The 20,748-nt window shown below is 60.6% G+C and overlaps 1 protein-coding gene across 1 annotated transcript; it reads right to left on the bottom strand.

The window, feature by feature from the left end:
- Positions 1 to 860: 860 nt before the first annotated feature.
- PEAR1 (platelet endothelial aggregation receptor 1) lies at positions 861 to 20,466 on the bottom strand. Its single transcript, XM_070397101.1, is given in 25 exon segments — positions 861 to 1,012; positions 1,518 to 1,766; positions 1,871 to 1,945; positions 2,094 to 2,205; positions 2,290 to 2,378; positions 2,597 to 2,809; positions 2,975 to 3,103; positions 3,206 to 3,334; positions 4,473 to 4,598; positions 4,782 to 4,928; positions 5,061 to 5,163; positions 5,256 to 5,419; positions 6,349 to 6,469; positions 6,559 to 6,733; positions 6,979 to 7,210; positions 7,278 to 7,419; positions 7,836 to 7,956; positions 8,618 to 8,861; positions 9,184 to 9,276; positions 10,034 to 10,134; positions 10,373 to 10,477; positions 11,213 to 11,393; positions 13,361 to 13,484; positions 18,039 to 18,244; positions 20,356 to 20,466. Coding segments are annotated over 22 exon segments (3,138 nt in total). The 5' UTR covers positions 11,329 to 11,393; positions 13,361 to 13,484; positions 18,039 to 18,244; positions 20,356 to 20,466.
- Between the last annotated feature and the right edge of the window lie 282 nt (positions 20,467 to 20,748).

Here is a 20,748-nt window from a genome sequence, read left to right as displayed (position 1 = left end):
AAGACAGCGGTTCTCAACCTGTGGGTCGCGACCCCTTTGGCGGTCGAACGACCCTTGCACAGGGGTCGCCTAAGACCATCCTGCATATCAGGTATTTACGTGACGATTCATAACAGTAGCAACATGACAGTCATGAAGTAGCAACGAAAATAATTTTATGGTTGGGTCACAACATGAGGAACTGTATTTAAAGGGCCAGAAGGTTGAGAACCACTGGCTTAAGACCTTTGACTCTGGCCAGGAACAATGGGGCAGCGTGAAGAATCTCAAACAGCGGCCACCCAATCAGCTTGTATTTGGAGCAGCTGGCTGGAAGGGGTACTAAGTGAATGCAGGCGGCTAGTTAGGAGACTACTGCTAGTTAACTGGTTTGGGGCTGCCTCTCTGCTAAATGGTGAGAGCCATAGGGTAGGGCCTATCCCTGGTACTGCTCTGAAAACACACACACACACACACACACAAGCTCACATATGCACACATACCAGTACACACATACACAGAGCCCAGCCTGGGAGTGCAGACAAAAGGTGCTCAAATATACATTTTGTACATCAATATGAAATCAGAGTTATCCAGCACTGTCCAACCCCCCAGTGTATGTACACAGGCCCTGGCAGCCTTGGGGGGCAGTGGGTTGGGGAAAGGGAATGCAGGCTTCCTGCCAACCAGGGTCCCAATGTGGAGGCGGGAGCCAGGCTCCCATCTCTCCATTCACTTCCTCTATTAAACTTGTTCATAAACACGTTCATGTTCACGGCCTGCCAGACCTCTCCCTGCTCCTGGCAGGGTTCAGCCGGCTCTGTCCCCAACCTTGGGCAGCAAGAACAGGTGTGCTGGCCTCTGCACACCATCTTGGGCCCTCAGTGGTCCCGGTGCTAAAGTGGGGGGGATGGGGGGTGCCGTACAGGAGGCAAGTCATAGTGTCCAGGGATGTGGCTGTTCTTGGGCGAGTCATAGTGGCCGGGGGTCGGGCCCAGAGGCTGGGGTTGCTGGGAGCCCACGGAGTCTGGGTCTGGAGACAGAGAAGGGACAGAATGAGGAGGAGGTGGCTCCTCCCCTTCTTCCTCCTCTCCCCTCTCCAGACGCTTCTGCCCAAACAGAGCTGGTGCCTGGCTGTAGGGCACTTTGTGCCGCTTCCCAGCTGCCAGCCGGGGAGGCCACCTTGACCTGCCCACCTCACAGGCTCTGAGGACACTTGGACACCTGCCCATGCAGCCCCCTTGCTCACCCCCTGCCTGGTTCCCCCACTTGTCTGGGGACCAACTCCACAAGCCAGGTGCTCCACAACCTCATTTCCATCCTCAGCCCCGTGAGGTGGGTTCCACCGCTCAGGCTCTACGCGGCACCGTGATTCCCAACAGCATGCCTGGCCTGGGCCCCAGTCAGACCCCCAAGGCCTTGCTCTTGCTGCCACAGCAGGTCACCTCCACATTCTCTTTCTCTGTCCCTTTCTCCCTCCCTTGTCCCTTCTCCCTCCCACCTCTCCAGCCCCTGCCCCAGTGGAGAAGGAGGCTCACCATGGGGCAGAACACTAGGCTGCTCATAGGTACCACTGTCTCGCTGCGGCTGGGGGTATCGCGGCCTCTGGCTGGCCGGGAGCTGAGGAGGCTGCCTGTGGGGAGATCCTGAGGGGGGGCCTTTCATTTCCACATAGCTGCTCTCTCGGGGGCCCCCTAGCAGGCTGGGCAGGTCCCGGATGGTGGCGTAGGGGTTCTCACTGCTCAGGGAAGCCATACTGGCCCCCAGCCCGTCTTCAGAGATGGGTCCTGAGGATGGAGGAAAGCGTTCAGGCTGAGGGGAGGCACTGGCTCCTAAACAAGCCCCAGTGCAGCTCCCTCGTGCACCCCCCTCCCCACCCCCGTGCTCATACCTTTGCCGTAGAATGGGCCTGGGCCATTACTGTTGCCGTAGCTACAGCTGTAGCTTCGGTCCAAGCGGCTGCTACCTGAGGAGGAGGAGGAGGCCACCCGCCATCAAACTCCTGGGCTCAGTCTCCTCTAACCCTGGTGCCCAGAAGCCCCTTCTGCGGACGGAGCGGGACGCTGGGCTGCACACACCCGCCCTCACCGGAGGCCTGGCCTCTAGGCTCCTACCCCTGTCCAGGTGCTTCCAGTCCGCAGGCAGCGTGGTGTGGTTGTCAGGCCCATGGGCCCCACCTGGCCGCTCAGGGGCCTGGAGGCTGGCAAAGAGCTGATTGCCGGGAACCTGACGGGGGAGGAGCAAGGATGGAGCTTTCCAGAGAAGCAGGTGTTTACCATCTCTCCCCAGCGCGCCCTCCCCAGCACTGACCTTATTAGGGGGTGGAGGGTTAGGTGAGCACTGTGATAGGGTGTGGTAGCTGGGGTTTGAGTAGTAGTGGCTGTAGCTCAGAGGGATATCTGCAAGGACAGACGCAGGCGCAGGTGACCCCCAGGCAGAGACAGGCCTGGGCCCAGGAATGCTATTCTGACCCCAGAGATCAGTCATCAGCCCCTCTGACTTCCCTTCTTCCCTCCCACTCCTCACTTCCCATCTTCCAGGTCCAGGGAGAGACCCAGGAGCCCCGTGCCTATGAGCCAGCTACTTGGATGTGTCCCCTGCCCCCTGGCACGCTCACCTGGCATGACATACTCAGAGCCATCCAGTCGCCCGCTGCTGTACGCCACTGCCAGGTGTTGGTGCTGCTTGCCTTTCTGCCAACGGCGGTAGCCGATGAACAATGCCACCAGGGCCACCACCAGGGACCCCAGCACTGCGATGCCAATCACGGCCCCCAGTGAGTTATAGGGCACTGGAAAGGTAGGCATCATGGTGAAGGGCTCCTGGCTTCCTAGTGGGTAGGGCAGTCATTCAGAACAGCGTCTTGGCTCTGCTGGTGAGCTTGGGGGACATGCATGGGAGAGACTCCTAGGTGAGGGGCCAAGATCGTGGCAGAGACCCGGGCAGGTGCCCATGTCCTCGTTCCCTGGGGGTATGAAAGGCCTAGAGAACTCACCAATCCTACAGGGGGCACCACTGTGCCCTGGAGGACACACACAGGCCCCCGTCTCTGGGTGGCAACTCTCTCCAAAACCACACTGGCATGGTTGGGAGCAATTGGCACCAAACATCCCTGGAGAACAGCCTGGGAGAGAGCCGAGGAGGTAGGCAGGGATCAGAGGTTGCCAGGACACAGGGCTCGGGCTGACTTGGGCGCAGGGGCAGGGAGCTCGGCTTCTGTTGGTACCTTCCAAGCAGAGGTGTCCAGTCCAGCCTGGGGGGCATAAACAGCTTCCATCCTGGGGGTGGCAGGTCCCGCCATGGTGACACTGGCAGGGCTGGGCGCAGTTGTCTCCCCAGCGTCCTGGAGGGCATGCTGCAGAGACAAGGTGCGCCTGCCTGGTGTGCCAGCCCAGGCCTCCTCCGCCCTCACCAGATGAATTCTGGGCCCCCAACAACACTGAAATCTTCCCCGCAGCGCTGGTCTCTCTCCCCAGGGACACCACGGCTTTGGACAGTATCTACACTCGGATGACTCACACACGCGGACCGGCAGACCCATGTGCCCAGCTGCCTACTTAACGCCTGCACTTGGCTGTCTAATGGCCACTCAGAACAGCGTGGCAGGGCCAGGCGGCCAGAGCCGTCCAAACCACCCTGCCCTGTGTAGCTCTACACTTAAAAAACTGTTTTTTAAAACGTGACAGAAGTAAATGTTCACGCTATTTAAGGTATAATTTGTGTGTATCTGCTACTAGCAAATAATCTGATAGTAGTCACTCCTGAATTCTATGGCAAACTCCTCACCAGGATGACTTTTCTCTCCCCAGCCTGACCATGAGCTCCCATCCAGCCTGCTTCATAGTAATAGCTTCTCATTTCCATTCTCAAAATCTATTTCACTTGGTTGTTTTGCATGAATCTTTGCCATGATGTTCTTCATATATTTATGTGAGAAAGAAGCCATAAGTAAATCAATTAATTGATAAGAAACTGAGCTGTGGCCCGGCCGGTGTAGCTCAACGGTTGAGCATTGACCCAGGAATCAAGAGGCTGTTCGGTTCGATCCTGGTCAGGGCACATGCCCGGCTTGCAGGCTCGATCCCCGGGGGGGGGGGGGGGGTGCAGGAGGCAGCTGATCGATGATGTTTCTCTCATTGATGTTTCTATCTCTCTATCCCTCTCCCTTCCTCTCTCTCTAAAAGATCAATAAAAACATTAAAAAAAAAAAACACGAGCTTATGGCTTCCCTCACCCCCTTCCCCGTACTGCCCTTCCTGGGTCTCCCATGGAGAAGGACAGGGAGTTGTTTCTCCTGACTGTTCATTGCTGCATCCGCAGCCCCCAGAAGGGAGGTGGTGCTCAGTAAGTTTTTGTGTGTGTTGTTTATATCACTAACTGAATCAAGGCAGGTCCAGAGGCTTTTATACCCAGGAGCAGGAGAACAGAAGCCGCTGGTTCTCAGCCCAGCCTCTGGCACACACATGCTCTCAGACACACAAGCCACCACGTACGTTGAGAACAGTCTGAGCCAGTCCAGCCAGCCAGGCAGTAGCAGGTTCCATTGGAGGGGTGGCAGGAGGAGTGGTTAGCACACTTGCAGGGCACACAGCGTTTGCCATAGCGGCCAGGCTGGCAGGCTGGGGGAAAAGGGCTCCTGGTGACTCGGGGCAAACAGCCCTTGATGCCACTATCTCCCTCCCTCCTGCCCACTGGCCCAAAGATTGGAATCAGTGGAAGAAAACAAGACGGGCAGAGTAGAAGGTTCTGACACTACACTGCGCCACCCTGCTGACAGGTGGGAGGAAGGGAGGGAGCCTCACGTCTCTGGCAGGAGGGACCCCGGAATCCAGGTGCACACACACAATTGCCATTCTCGGGGAGGCAGGTGCCCCCATTCTTGCAGGTGCAGGTGTTGCTACAGTTGGCTCCCCAGAAGCCCTCAGGGCAGGGCAGGTGGCAGCGGGTACCTGTGGGAGAGAGGAATAGGGTGAGCCTGGCCTGCCCCACCCCTCCCATAAGGGATCTTCTGGACACATTTCCTGGGGTATATACCCCCAACTCCACAGGGGGCCTGCGGCCTGGTCCCCCAGAATGCTCACCTGTCCAGCCAGCCTGGCACTGGCAGTGTCCATGAACAGGGTCACAGCCATCAGAGTGGTCACAGTCACAGCGATGGGCACAGCCTTCACCAAACTTCCCCTTCTTGGAGAGGGAGTGGAGGGGAGGGCAGACGAGTCAGCTGAGGGATGCCATGCCCTCCCTCCCCCCAGGCAGGCAGGCGGTTGGGCACTTACTGGACAGGGGAGCTGGCAGTGGACCCCGTGCCACCCAGGGGTGCAGGTACAGGCTCCAGTCTGGGGGCTGCAGGCTGCCTCGTGGGCACACTGGCAGCTGGCATTGCAACCGAATCCCCAGGTTCCAGGTGGGCAGGGCACAGAGCAGTTACCACGCTGCCAACCTAGAAGGGAGGTTGGCAGGTGGGCAGAGGGACCCAGCTCCCCTCCCGGGTGAGCGCACACTAAGCACTGACTGTGCCAGGCTCCGTGCTATGAGTTGGGGGTGAAGTGGGGGTGCTCATGGTCCCTTACAAGAGACAAGCATAGCCCTGGCCGGCTTGGCTCAGGGGATAGAGCGTCAGCCTGAGGATTGAAGGGTCCCAGGTTCGATTCTGGCCAAGGGCACATGCCTGGGTTGCAGGCTTGATCCCCAATGGGGGGAGTGCAGGAGGCAGCCAATCAATGATTCTCTCTCATCATTGATATTTCTATCTCTTTCTCCTTCTCCCTTCCTCTCTGAAATCAATAAGGAAATATATATATATTTTTAAAAAGAGACAAGCATATAAACTGTCAGATGTGGAACAAAAGGCTAAATGACCACCAGCCACCACCACCCCATTCTGGGTCTTGGGTGCCTCTTCTGCAAAATGAAGGGGGTTGGCAGCAAACCCAATGCTTACAGAGGCCCCAACAGCTAACTAAACGAATTATCCCGACCACGTGCAAGACAATAGGGAAGAGTGGGAACTGGAGACTGGAGGTTTGTTGAACATCCTAGTAATAGAGAGCTAGCCAAACAAAACACGCCTGTGTCAGAACCCAGCCTGCAGACGGCCACCCTGCACCCCTGGGAGATCTCAGGGGCCCTGGTTATGTATCGCTGAGGGTGAACACGGTTCACCAAAGAGGGGCCTCCTGGACTGGGCCTTTTAGGAGGAGTGGGATTCCTGCAGCTGGAGAAAAAGCAAAGTGGAGATTCCAGGAAGGAAGTAGCCTGGCTGCTTTCCCACGGTCCAGCTGCTGCCCATCAGCTCCGCCCTGACCCTGCCGCCTCCCTTCTCTCCGGGGCCCCGCCCCCAAACCGCCCCTCCCGGACGCACCCCATTACCTTCCTTGCAGATGCAGGCGCCGTCGATAGGGGAGCAGGCGATGGCATTCTCGCAGGAGCAGCGAGAGGAGCAGTTGAGTCCGTAAGAGTCGGGCGGACAGAGGCTAGCGCAGTGCCGGCCCTGCAGGCAGCGGGCGCACTAGTGAGCGGCGGCTCCTCCGCTCCTCCCGCCCCGCCTCACCCGCGTCCCGTCCGCGCGGCGCGCCTCACCGTGTAGCCGGGCGCGCACCGGCAGAGGCCGCTGTCGGGCAGGCAGAGGCCGCCGTGCAGGCAGAGGCAGTGCTCCCGGCAGCCGGGCCCGTGCGTGTCCAGCGGGCAGCTCTCGTTGCAGTGAAGGCCGGCCCAGCCCGGCTGGCACGAGCACTCCCCGCTCATCGGGTGGCAGCTGCGGGCGAGGCAGGCGCTGCGCTCTGAGCCGGGGCCTCGGGCCAACCCAGACCCCTTTGCGGGGGACAGCCCACGTTGCCAAGGGAGGGGGCCATAAGGAAGGTTCGGTGCCGCTACCCCCCTTTTCCCGTCGGTGACATCCATCCCGCCCTTGGTTATGCCCCGGATACGACTCAGGTGGCTTCAGCACCCAAGGCCTCTCCCGCGGGCCTCCTGAGTCCCTGACCAGGTCCCCAGGCCCACCTGAGGCTGTGCTCTGGGTCGCAGGTGCAGGGCATCTGGCAGCTGAGGCCATAGAAGCCGTCGGGGCAGAGGCGCTCGGTGCAGCGGTCCCCGGTGAAGCCGTGTTCGCACAGACACGCGCCGTTGGGGAAGCAGCGGGCCCCGGGGGCGCAGTCGCACGTCTCCGCACAGTCCTGTCCAAAGTGGCCCACCGGGCACTCCTCTCGGCACCTGGGCGCCCAGCTGAGTGAGCCTGGCCACGCCCACCCTCCTGGCCCGTCCCCCCCGTCCCCCCCCCCGCCCCGCCCTCACAAAGCCACTCACCGCTCCCCCCGTGTAGCCAGGAGCACAGCTGCACTGCCCAGTCAACGGGTTGCAGAGGCCACCGTTGTGACAGCGACATTCCTGGGAGCAGTTGGGTCCATGGAAGCCCTGGGCGCAGGGCAGGGTGCAGATGGCGCCCTGTGGAGCGAGAGGTTGACAGATTCCCTAGCACCGGGTCTCCCCCTGGTTTCGGGACCCTGAATACTCCCACACCAGGAGCCCTCCAACCCCTCCAGGGCCCACAAGCCACCCACTTCACGTAGACCAGCGGTTCTCAACCTTCCTAATGCCGAGACCCTCTAATACAGTTCCTCATGTTGTGTGACCCCTAATTTCATTGTTACAAATTGAACATAATTAAAGCATAGCGATTAATCACAAAAACAATATGTAATTATATGTGTTTTCTGATGGTCTTAGGCGACCCCTCTGAAAGGGTCGCGACCCCCAGGTTGAGAACCGCTGACGTATACCCAACTTCGAGCCCTGTCAGACCCTCCAGCAGGATTGTCCACAGGCCGCCACCCCGACTCAACAGGCCCCGCCCTTCATACCATCCAGCCAGGAGGGCAGCTGCAGGAGCCTCGGGAGGCCTCGAAGACACCCCCGTTGTGGCAAGGAGAGGTGCTGGGGCAGTGGAAGCCAACCGTGTCCTGGAGACAGGACACCTCACAGCTGCGGGCAGAGCAGGCGAGGTCAGTGCGGGTCAGTGTGAGCAAGCAGTACTCGCCTCCCCTTTGCCCCTAAGGCCTGCCTTCAGGGCTCCGTGAGCACGCCCCCCTCCCCCCCCCCCACCCCCCCCGCCTTGTAGGGGACTCAGGCATCAGAAAGCAAAGCTTTCCAGGACTGGAAATGGCTGGGACACAGCACCACCAGGAGGCCCCAGACACCGGTCCACCTCCACCTTGGCGCGTGCTTTCCTTCTGGGGGAGCCCCTGCCTGTGGGGGCCTCAGCTCTGGAGCTCCTCCCTGCAGCCGGTCGTGGTTCCCACCCAGTGAACCTTCTCCTTCCGGGGGCTCCCCGCTCTCCCCGTACCCGGCCTTGCCACAGGGCTCCCTGTCTCAGCCCCACTTTATGACACGCTCTCACACACAGGCTCTCTCGTGTTATCTGCGCAGTAACCTTCCCCGTGGATAACGCTGTTGCCACAGCACAGACAGGAACCAAGCTCACAAAGTCAATGATTTGCTCAAGGTCACTCAACCAGTGAGGGCAGAGCAGGGACTAGGATCTCGGCCTCTTGACGCCACCCCTACATTTGGAACCTGTCGGAGTTCCTGCCTATGTCCATGTGTGCCAGTGACCCCATTTGTGTGCCTGTCCCCCACTACGCACCTGGGCCCCGTTCTCCCTGGGGGGCAGAAGCAGGCTCCAGTCTGGGGGTCACAGGGTGCCCCATGGCAGTTGCAGGAGAGCTGGCAGGCAGGGCCATAACGGCCAGGGGAGCAGGGCTGAAGGCAGTGGGGGGGCTGCAGACCAGAGGGGCAGGAACATGCCCCACTCTTGGGGTCACAGGAGCTGCTGTTGCCACAGCTGCAGGGCTTGTCACACTGTGGTCCCCACACTCCTGGGGGACAGTCTGTGAGATGAGGAGGGTGGAAGAGGTTACCAGGGGTCTCACCCCCCGCCCCCCCCCCCCCCCCAGCCTCCAGTTAATCCCTGTCTCTGTCTCCCATCCCCCACATACGCCATGTCTGGCTTCGCCCAAACTCCACCACATCCCCGGAAAAGGCAGCATAGAGCAGCGGTCGCCAACCGGTGGTCCGTGAGGTCCGAAAGGCTGGCGACCGCTGGCGTAGAGCACATCCCAAAGGGGCTCTGGTGGTGACTGCCCCGGGGCCCAGACACCGGTGCCTGGCTAGGAGGGTGTGCCCGAGGCCCCGCAGTCACCCGCCACTCACCACTGGAGCAGTCGTCGCCTCGCCAGCCTTGCACACACTGGCACTGATTGGGGGCCACACAGCGGCCGTGGACACACTCCTGGACACAGAGCGCTGGGGCAGAGACGGGGGTGGGGGGGTGGGGGGGGGGTGGCGGGAAGAGGCTTGCACGCCTGCCCGCACCCACCTTCACACTCTGAAATCTGACCCCATCTCCCTCCCACACCAGGGCCCGGGGCTCTCTAAGCAGCACGTCTGCCTCCAACACGCAGAAAGGCTGAGGGACAAGGATTCCGGGCTCCCCGGCCCCCCTGGGAAATTCTCGAGGCCCCTTCCTTGAGAAAACGGGGAGAGGGTCCTCAGGTAGCAACTAGACAGGATGCTGTCCAGAGAGAGACTGGGGTCCAGGTGGGTCAGGCTTGGCAGGGGCTGGTGACGGCCAGAGGTGAGGCAAGGAGAGAGAGGCATAGCAGGCCCCAGTCTGGGGGTTTCAGGGTGTTGGGTGGGGGAGGCAGGGACAGGAGAGACTGAACAGCAACAAGTCAGAGAGAGAGAGACAGGGACCGGAAGAGACAGCGACAGACGCAGACACGACCCCCCCCCCCCCCGCCCCCCAACACACACACACAGTGAGAGACACAGGCAGACCAGAGACAGAGGGAGAGCACAGGAAGACAGAAGGCAGGACAGACTGCCGAGGGGCATGAGGAGGGAGGGGAAGGGGGTCAGCTAGCGGCAGCACAGCTGCCCGGTGAGCGGGAGGAGGGGGACACCCAAAGGGCAGAGGAGTGGCCCTACCCCGGTGGATGCAGGGAAGGCCTAGAAAGGGTGGGCTGGGCCCCCCCCATCCCACGCCCCACCCAGGACTCACGCACGCAGGCCTCACGGCTCTCGTAGAAGCCCTGGCAGCACTTCAGGCGCTTCCGGTGGTCCGTCTTCACCACCTGGCGGTAGACAGTCCTGTAGACAACCCTGGGGAGGCCGGGAAGGGCCGTCAGTCTCCCTGCTGAGGCCCCCCCCATACAGAGCAGCACTGTGGGAGGCCTGGGGTCTGTCCAACCCTCTGGGCTGGGAGAGCTAGACCACACCAGCCCCTGAGGGCCCGGAGGCCAGATGCTTCCTCCAAACTCTAAAGGTTCCTCCAGAGAAAAGAATGAGGGTGTGTGGGAGCAGGGGCAGCCCAACGCCCAGGACGGGGCAGGGCACTCACGTGGGTTGGGGGCAGGTGTGGGGGCTCTGCCAGGGCTGACTGCAGGTCTCCGAGGGGAGCAGACTGAAAGGCCGGGAGTGGGACTCCTTGGTGGTGGTGGTGAAGCTGCAAGACAGGAAGGGGTCAGGGCCCAGGGCAGGAGAGGCCTGAGCTGGCACGGGGGCCGGGGGAAGCAGGGGTGTGAAGCTTGGCCACAGTGAGGAATCACCACCCCAACATTTGGGCTTGCTCCCCCAAACCTAGAATGAACCCTCATCCTGCCCTCCAATCTGAAGGGATCCTCCCAGAATTAGAATATTCCCGGGGCCCCCCACTCCCCCATCAGAGCCCCTGCTCACCCTATAGGACCAGAGCTGGCAATGTTTCCTTCCTCCTCTTCCCATGCAGGGAGATGGAGCTACAGCCCACTCGTGGGTTGCAGCATTTCTGGCCGAATCCTGCCCTAGGCCTGTTTCCCAACGCTGTCCTTTATGTCCCCCACCCTGGGCCGGCCCCTCTGCTTGCTTCCCCCCCCCCCCCCCCCCCCCCGCCGCTTCCCCCGCCCCTGCACAGAAAATGGCTCCCACTCTGCGCCCTGTCCTGCAGCCAGACTCCCACCCAGACCAAGGGACTGGGATAAAGAAGGGACAGACAGGGTCAGAGCTGGGATGGAGACTGAGATAAGGTCAGAGATGGGGAGAGAGTCAGAGGCAGCCATGGAGGGGAGGAGAGAGCAGAGCAGAAACAGGCGGGAAGTGAAGGCTGGAGGGAGGGCGGGAGGTCAGGGAAGAGGGGCCCTAGTGGGGAGAATGGGGAGCTGGGGGCTTGGAGCCCTCGAGGTACAGCAGGGGCCCCTCTCACCTTTCCCAGAAGCTGCAGGTATTGGGGTCTTTGGGGTTGAGGGTTCCAGCCAGCCCCAGGCCCAGGGCCAGGAGGAGGGAGCGCAGAGGCGGCGACATTGCAGAGGCCTGCGACATGACGTGGCCGGTGAGGGGCACTGCAGCCACGACCTAGACTCTGAGGACCCAGCCGCTGCGGAGACCTGAGCGGGTGGCAGAAGGGAACAGGCTGCTGCCTTTGCCTCCCCTGCCCCCTGCGCCCTGGCCCAGCTCCCAGGTCTCGTTCCTGACTGGGGGGTGTGCCCCGTGCTCACACTGCCTCCTCTGCGTAGCCATCCTCCCTCTGTTCTTCACCTTGAGTTCTCACCTTTTAAGGTTTAGCCCCAAGTGCCACCCTTGCATCTCTGCTCTGCTCCTCGACCCTCACTAGCAGACTGCCCCACCCATCCCTTCTGGAGCCCCCGGCACCGCCCCCCCACACACATGCACACGCACACGCACACGCACACACACACCACTGTTCCAGTGCCTATTTCCTGATCATGGCCTAGAGGCAGGGACCAGTGCCTTTTCTTTCCGAATCTCCAGCCCCAACCCAGCCCTACCCGGGGCACTTGGATATTTACACCAAGATTCGAAACTAGAGCCAATGGGAGGCAAGTTATGAGGGAAGCCGACTTGGGCTCAGTTGGAGGAAGAACTTTCTAACAGTCAAAGCAGTTCAGGAATGGAATCAGCAACCTTGGTGGTGAGCTCCCATCACTGGATGTATGCAGGCAGAGGCCCAAACCGCCCTGATGTAGTGGCAGGCTTCCTGTGCTATGGGATGGAAGGAGGAAGGCTGGGTCCAGGGGACCTTGAAGGCAGCCCCTCCCAACCTCTGGCGTGTTGGCACCGCTCAGATGGACCCATGAGGACCCATGGTGCTCATCTCCCAGCTCCTGATGTCATATAAGTAGCTTGAAGTCAGGCCCGGGGGTTATTTACACCAGGGGTCCTCAACCTTTTTAAACAGGGGGCCAGTTCACTGTCCCTCAGACCGTTGGAGGGCCGGACTATAGTTTTAAAAAAAAACTATGAACAAATTCCTATGCACACTGCACATATCTTATTTTGAAGTAAAAAAAACAAAACAGGAACAAATACAATATTTGTATTTGCATGTGGCCCGCAGGCCAAAGTTTGAGGACCCCTGATTTACACTATGGAAATTGGCAAACATACACCAGGTCGGCCGCACATAAACACACACCAAGTCAGTTGTTAAACTCTTGCCAGCGCATCACTGCACCCAACTCCAAGAGCTGTCACCCGAGGGGGCTCCCAACCTGGCCCCGGGTTTAACGAAAGCCCCCATCAGCCATCTGGAAACGGACTCCTCTCCATCTCCCCCACCCCTAGCCTCGCCCAGTGGGTGGGAAGCGGGTCAGGACTCAGATGAAGTCTGTTCTGGGAGGCTGAGCTCCTGAGTGGCCGCCTCCGCTGCTGGTTTCAGATTCCATGTTTAATGTTCCTAAAACTTGCCCTGGTTCCTGCTCTACACCTCCCAGAGGCGCCCACATCTGCTTCTGATTTTGGAGCAGAAAGGTCGGCTGCTGGCCCCTTGTACCCCTGAGTATCTCTGGAATGTTCGATGCCTGGCCCCACCCCATGCCCCCCACCCACACACTCCCAGGGGCCCCAGAGCTGCTCCCAGCTCCAGTCAGGGTGGCCCTCCTTCCCTCCGTCTCAGTGGAAGGACAGACCCCACACAAGGGCAGCACCTCTCCTCCCAGTGGCCTCCCTCCCACTGACAATCTTTTTAAAAAATATATATTTTATTGATTTTTTTACAGAAAGGAAGGGAGAGGGATAGAGAGTTAGAAACATCGATCAGCTGCCTCCTGCACACCCCCCACTGGGGATGTGCCCGCAACCAAGGTACATGCCCTTGACTGGAATCGAACCTGGGACCTTTCAGTCCGCAGGCCGACGCTCTATCCACTGAGCCAAACCGGTTAGGGCCCACTGACAATCTTTACCCTCGCCCTCTGGTCCCGCAGAGCAGCAGTCCACCCCCCACCCTGGCTACTGTCCCATCACAGCTCCCTGGGGGCACATCTCCCCCTCGGGCTTTTGTGCTTCCTCCCCCGAGGCCTCAGGACCCACTAACTCACTACAAGTAACTCACCAGGCCCCTACAGCACCCGGAACTCCGGTGAGCCCCGCAATGTGTTGTCTTGTCGTGTGGTCGGGCACCGCGGCCTCAAGGCCAGAGAATGTCCTGGGGGACCCTGGTGCTCAGGATATGGAGCCTGGAAACAGGAAGTGGAGACTAGACAGAATGTGCATTTGGGGGAGGGCAGCAGGGAGTGGGGTGGCTCCATCTTCCCACTGCCCTCCATGTGGGATGTGCGGGATCCCTCTTTCCAGTGGCTTCACTCTGAGTGGGTGAGGGGACTCCAGGGACCAGTAGGGTCCTTCAGATCCCATAGCCTGTCCTAGTGCACCCGCCCCCCCCCCCCCCCCCAAACAGAGCTGGCTCCTTCCCCCAACGTCCCCAAGCTACTCCCTCTGCCCCTGCCCTGCTCTAGCCACCTTCCCCGGCCCAGTGCCCACCTCCAGGGCTCGCCCTGTCTGCTCCCAGCTGACCTCCCACTTCTCCCTCCAGTGCCCCTGAGCCCTCCACACATCACCCTGTCCACATTCCACTCTTGCTGAGCCCTCACGGTGGCCCTGGCATGGGGCCCCTGTCCTCAGGCTGGAACTCGATCTGTCTGGATCCAGGACCTTCCCTGGGTAAGCCTCATCTCCGCCACACCGGGACCCCAGGCTCCCCCTGGCTGGTACCTATCTCCAGTTAGAGGCCCCAGTGAGGTGGGGAAACCCGCAGCAGGAAGGATAGCGGCAGGAGGAGGGGCCTTGCAGATTGGGCTCCTGGCCCACAGAAAGTCCTTCGTCCATTCACATCAGCCCCGCCCACCATCAGCCCCTCCCACCATGCCCTCCTCCCACCAACCCCTAGAGGAGATGGCTCTCCAGGGGCTCTGAGAGGCCTGGAGCGTGAGGATAGCTGTGCTCGCATGGCCAAAGGCTCTGTTTGCCAAAGGGCCTCAGGGTAGGACAGGAGTGTATCAGCTACTTGGTAGTGGGGCTGGAAGCCAGGGTGCGGTCTGGGAGACCAGTGGGTAGTCAGCAGGGAGCGGGGAGATGGGATGGGGAGCCTGGAAGGGAGGAGAAGGGTTTGGCCGAACCTGCCTCAGCCCCTGAGGAGGGTGCCCAGGCCTGACCAGGAGCCCAGAGCCCCAGCCTGGCCTCCCAGGCTTGTTCCCTTCGGGCGCCTGAGACCCTGGTCCATTCTCTCCCGGCCCCTCCAGTCCCAGCAGCACTGGGCCCATGTGATTACATGAGCCCCTCAAGGGGGTCAAATCAGACAACTACTGGCACCCCATCCCACCCCAGGGGCCCTCAATTCATTCACTGAGATGTGCCCCCAGGACCCCCCACTGCTCCTTCCCATGCCGAAGGCCCCTCCCCCGGCGTAATCCCCTTCCTCCACTGTGTCTCTGGTTTGAGGGACCCAGACCCCCTTCCCTCACAAGAATGATAATGTGAGCCCACACGGGGGCCACAGTGCTGAGCAAGGCAGGGTGCTGAGTGATTAACGGGGCTCATCTTATTTAAAGCTTATATATCAGCCCATCGCGGTGGGCATTATTACTCACTTTACAGAAAAGGAACCACAGGCACAGGAGGGAGAGTCACTTGCCCTAAGCCACACAGCCAGTAGCAGCAGAGCTGTGGTTCCAGCCTTTTCGGAGCCCAGGCAGGAATCCCAGGGGCTTTGTATCTCTTTGTTAAAAGCCTCCGTGGTGGAGAGCGGGGAAGCCTGGCGGGCGAAGGGGACGGGGGCTGCAGCAAGGACAAGCCAGAGGCGTGGGAACCGGGATGTGTTTACAGTCAAGAATGAGCTGACACGTCTCTCTCCTCCACCTCGAGATGCAAAGCAGCTGGGCTCCCGGCCAGGCCCCCAGGCCCCAGTCCCGTCTGCGCAGCCCCGGCCTTCTGCCCTCTCTACCCCCAAACCCACACCGAGGCCAGCCCAGCTCACCCTCCCCTGCTCTTCTCCAAGCTCAGCCTGATTTTCTCCAGTGGGGAGCCCGCTGCCCTCATTGTGCCACAGCCCCTGCTAGGAGGAAGGGGGTGAGGCGAGGCCTCTGGGAGAGTTCCTAGCAGACAGAGGATCCATTTCTATAGAGAGCAAACGGCGAGCGCGGGGCTGATGGAGTAGGCCAGCAAGAGGACCTTCCGCACCGTCCCTCCCCGCTTCTCTCCTCTGGGAAGCGGTGCAGCAAAGGATGAACCCCGTCTATAACACGGGGAGGAGAAGAGTTCTTCCCTTGGTAGGGTTGCTGGGCAGCCTGAAGCCTGAGTTAGTGCAGATAATGCGCTGAGAGCCCATATATAATGAGCTCCGTTAGCATCAGCTGTCTCAGCCCTGCACCCACCGCGTCCCCTGGCACTGTCATCCCCTTCGAGGGTTAATTCCGGGAAAAGCTGTGTGTTTTTCTGAAGAACCCCCAGCGTGATCAGGAATAGGAATAGGGCCCTAGATGCTGACAGGGAGAGAGGAACTGGGAGCGGGGGCCTGCCCTGATCCCCAGACCGAACCCCCAGAACCATGGGCTGACCACCAGATACCTCCTCAGGCCAAAGGCGCTGACAAGCAGGTTGCCTAGATTCTGCTTCCCCAGCCCTCAGCCTGAAAAACACCTCCAACTCCTGGCGTGGTTCTGCTGGCCCCTTCTTCCCCTCTCTCTCTCTCTCTCTCTCTCTCTCTCTCTGTATGTGTGTGTCCTCTCTCTCTCTCCTCCTCCCCATCTTGGAGTTTAAAGGTTCTAGTACTCACAAGCTGTCACAGGCGATGTGACCTCAGGCGGCAGGTGAGCCCTGTGAGCCTCCACTTCCTTGTCTGTAAAGTGGGAGAATAACCCTCCCATGTCCCAGGGCCCAGTGAGGGTTTCCTTCCTCCATCAGTTTCTCGGTCTCTCCTTCCTCTCCTACACCCAGGCTGCCGTGTACAGTTGTGCAGGATGGTCCCTGCACTAGGGAATCTGCCTTCAAGTGTGAGGCGGAAGCTGAACTCCAGCCACGACCCGCTCACTGAGCCATGTGCCTTAGCTCGGGGCCCAGGCTGCCCTGCCTTGAATCTCCTGTCTTCCTGTCTCTCTCCCAGCCTCTGTGTCTGTTTCTCTGTGGCCTTTTCCTAACTTATCTTTGCCATGGAGATAGGAACCCTCAGGCCGCTCCACTCAGTGAGGTCCCAGGCTGAAGACTCCCCCTTCCTCCCACACAGGAATGCGCTCCGACCCGGCTCTACACGCCACTCAGTGCACACATACCCACGCTTGCACATGCAAGCTCAGAGCCCCTCCTATGTCCAGCCAAGCCAGGCTGCCGGCACACCAGGCATGTCTGCCGGATGGAGGGACAGGAAGCCTGCACGCTCGTGTTCGTGCCAGAGGCGGGGCGGGAAGGGGACAGGGGTGAGGGGCTGGCCTTCTGCTCTCTGTGGCTCAGGAAACAGAAGCTAGAGGGTCCTCAGCCCGACCTGTTTACTCATCAGGAAATAGGGAAACTGCAGGGATCTGATTCACCAAACGCCTCCCCGCCTACTGGAGGCTGGCGCCAGCGCCAGTCCCCACCCTCGCCACCACCCGTAGGTGCTAGTGACTGCCACCCCCACTTCACGGAGAGACGTGGGGTCTCGGGTAGGATGACTTGCCCAAGGACTGCCTGGTTGTCGGAGGCGACTGCAGGACCAACATCCCCTTGGAAAACCAAAGCAGTGGGTGGAGAGTAACCCCTGGGGCGACACAGGCCAGGGAGCCACTCTTTCCAGTGGAAAACTCCCCTCTGGCCCACCGCCAATGGGTGCTCATCGCCACCCCCAGGTACCCTCAGAGAGCGCCGCTCTGCTCTGGCCAGCGCCCCTCTTAACGCCCCCTGTGGCGGCCCCTACCACAGCAAAGGGCTCCAAGGGGGGAGCCCCACCAGATGTCCAGCCTCAGGGCCTCTGCCCCTGGGCTCCCACCACTCTGCACAGCTGCTGCCCCACCTGCCTCTCACCACACCGCCGCCTCTGCCCAGGCCACCCCTGAAATGCCCAGGTCCTGCCCATCCTTCAGGCCGGCCTTACCCTGGAAGCCCCTTCAGTGGCTCCAGACCTCACCCATTCCTGTCTGCCCTCATCACCACAGCCCCCCCCCCCCGACCAGTCCCCCAGCCCAAAGGAGACTTGGCTGTTCTGCCCCCCCAATTCTTGCCTAAGGCCGGCTCCAAACTGGACATGGGCCAATACTTCCCGAGACCCCAGCCAAAGGCTTGGTACCAGTGTCCCTCCTCTGGGAGCAGGTGGGCCTATCCCAGGCCCATCCAGAAGTTCACAGCCCCTGGAACACCTCAAGTCTGATGGACCCGTCAGGTGATGAGACCCCCTTGCGATTGCTGGTTTGTGAGTCTGGGACCCCCCTCCTATCTAATTCCTCTCCTAGACTCCATCAGTGCGTCGACGACGGCCCCCTGGATGTTCACTCCCAGCGCATAGTCATGATGCTTTTGCTATGGAAAGTCTTCCCCACGGGAGCTGTGAGGCCTCAGGGTCCTTCTCCACCGTCCTCTCCACTGCATCCCCAGCACCACCAGCACCCACATGCATGCACCCAGGGTGCGGGCACCGGCCAGCCGTCACCACACATCTCACTGGTTAGCCCCGAAATCCTTCCTTCTGCCGTAAGACTTGGTCTTCCTCGGTGGGGAATGGGAGCGAGGGAGAGGGGTTGGGAGGCTGGGGCTTCTCCCTGGCTCACCAGACAGCAGAGCTGGGCCCTCCTTTCAGGGCTCTCAGGACACAGCATTGGCAGGAGGACGGAAGGTGGACTTTCAGAAAGAACTTCCTCTGTTGCAAAGTGAAAGGCAGCTCCAGACCTGACCCCTTGACCTCTAGCAGGAATTCCTCAGGGCTGGCCTCCAAGTTCCTATGGGATGAGTGCTCCTCAGTGTAGCACTGAGTCACCTGGGGAGGAGGAAGTGTCACCCTTGGCCCAGGGGCAATGTCCCCTCACTGTCCATCCACACCTTCTCCGAAACAGAGAGAAGAGGCTCCAGAGGCCACGACTTGGGGGGGCGGGGGGAGGGGGCAGAGGCAGGAGAGGGGATCCAGGAGGCCTTAAGGCCCCCCCACATGCGGTTCCTCTCTGGAAACCTCTACCTTGCCACATGTGGGTGCGGCAATACCAATCACTATCCCTTGTTAAATGTATACTGTGGGCTAGATCCTTGCTTTTCATTCTCTCAGCAAGCCTAGAACGCAGGCGCTATTATGCCTTCCATTTCGTAGGTGAAGAAATATTCCAGGGAGGTTAGGCGTTTGCTCCAGGTGAGAACGCGGAGTCACTGGGCTTGGACCAGCCTGTGCAGCCCCTTTGAGGCCCTTCTCTCCCTGTGGCTTCTTTTTGGTCTTCGGACTCTCTGTCTCTCCTCTGTCTCCCCTCCTTGTTCTTCCTCTTGGTCTCTGCTCTGTTTTTCTAAGCTGGCCTCCCCTCCACCCCCACCCCCTCTGAGCCTTGTTGTTTCCGGGAGTCTCTAAGGCTCTTTCTCTATTTCCATATTTATGTCTCTCTATCTCTTTCTCTGTCCCTGCCTCCTCTTCCTTCTGCTGGCTTCTTCCCAAAGCTTGTGTGCCAAGAATGGAGCCAACACCCTCCTCCGCGTTAGAATGGGCCCCGGAACCCCTCCGTCTCCCAGGAGTCCTCTTTCTCAAGGCTTCCAAGGCTTCTGGAAGGAGCGGCTGGGGAGCACCTCAGTGCAGGCCCGGCCCGGCCCCCTCCCCAGCAGCACGTGTTGATGTGGGGGGGTGCGGGGCAGACAGAAGCCCAGTGACCTCTATCTCTATCCAGGTTTCCGATTGGTGGATGGGGCTGCCTGGAGCTTCCTCTTCTGGGAAAGTCTGATAGGGAATGGCGGGGGTGGGAGCAGTGGAGAAACTGATGCAACCACCGGCTTCATTCCCAGTGCAAAGAGGAAGACAGAGAGGTGAGCCTGGCCCCCAAGCCAGCTGCCAGGTGGCAGAGAAGGTAGCCCCAACTGCAGCAGCAAGTATGATGGGGAGACTTGGGGAGACCTCAAAAGTGGGAGGGGCAGCAGCAGGGAACAGATGACAGGAGACAGGAGAGCTGAGCCCACACCCTGGCTCACGTGCACGCATGCACACACACACACAGGTCCTGTATCCTGGACTAGGGTAGGAGGGGGTTCAGAGAACAGCTCCCTGCCCCCCAGGCCCAGCTTAGGCCAGGGTCCAGAGCTGACCCCTTGCCCAATCTTGCCTGGAGCTGAGGTCTGGCTGATCCTGGGAACCTCAGGCCAGCACAAGCTGTTCCCATCCCCGGGGACTGGGAGCGCAGGCCAGCCCCGGAGAGGCCACTCATAAAAGGCCAGGAGAGCAGAGAGTCTACTACTGGACGCTGGAGGTGGGGGTGAGGGCTGGGTCCCGGAGCCGTACCTGCCGCGCGCACACACCTGTCTTGCTGTTAGCACTACCTCGGATCATCCCCAGCCCACAGGATCCTCTGAGGACCCAGGTGCCTGTGACCTCCGGTCGTTCCTAAGTCCTCCAAACAGGCCAAGCCCCGAGCGCCAGAAACCTGCAACCTCATCCCTCCCCTACAGCCTCCTCACGCACTGATAATAATAAACTCTGGCCGGGAGACATGCTTTTGCTCTTCCCAGCCAACAGCTACCCCACGAGGTAGGCTGTGTATCTAGAAATGAGAAACTGAGGCACGGAGTTTAAGCCTCCTGACCAAGGTCCGACAGCTGGTCCGGAGCAGAGTGGAGATTCCAACTTAGCAGCCTTGACTCCACTGTGGTGCTCTTAACGCTCCCTTCACCCAAGTAGAGGACTTGGTACTTGTCCCTGAGCCCGGGGAGGGGGCAGGTGGAGGCTCTGGAAGCAGCCTCATTTGCTGTCAGGTACCCGTCCCCTTGGGCCTCTACTACAACCCCCCATTCGCATCTCTTTCTCCCTCGTCCCCACTCCCCGCCAGAGGGCTCAGACTCCAGTCCAGACGGGACCTCAGCCTGCGCTCGCCCTTCCCCGGGGCGGGGCGGGGCGCGGTCACTCACCTGCCTGCGGTCCGGCCTGTCGGCCTGGGGTGGGGCCCGCCAGGGAGGAGGACGGGACGAGGGTCCCCGCGTGGAGCCCCAGCCCAACTGCGGGGCGGCGGGAGCTGAAGGCTGTGGCCGGCAGGGCGGGGAGAGGCGGAGGGGCGGGGGGCAGGAAGGAGGTGGGACTCGGGCCGCGCCGCGGCAGGAAGTTTTCACAAGGAAGCCGGGAGCCCAGAGAGCCCGGGAGGGGAAAAGCGGTGTTGGGGTGGGACTGAGAGGCCCTGCGGCACCCCCGGCAGCCGAACCGGACCGGACCGGAGCAGCAGACCAGGATGAGAACGGGAGAGCAGCCCCCGCCAGCTGGGCGGCCAGGGCTCCCCGCTGCACATCTCGGACCTCAGCGTTCCAGTC

Source organism: Myotis yumanensis, unplaced genomic scaffold (assembly GCF_028538775.1).
Source record: "Myotis yumanensis isolate MYYU_CA2020_CCGP unplaced genomic scaffold, mMyoYum1.0.hap1 SCAF_17, whole genome shotgun sequence".
Taxonomy (NCBI): Eukaryota; Metazoa; Chordata; class Mammalia; order Chiroptera; family Vespertilionidae; genus Myotis; species Myotis yumanensis.
Note: the sequence above shows the minus strand (reverse complement) of the source record. Positions and strands in the feature narration are given on the sequence as shown.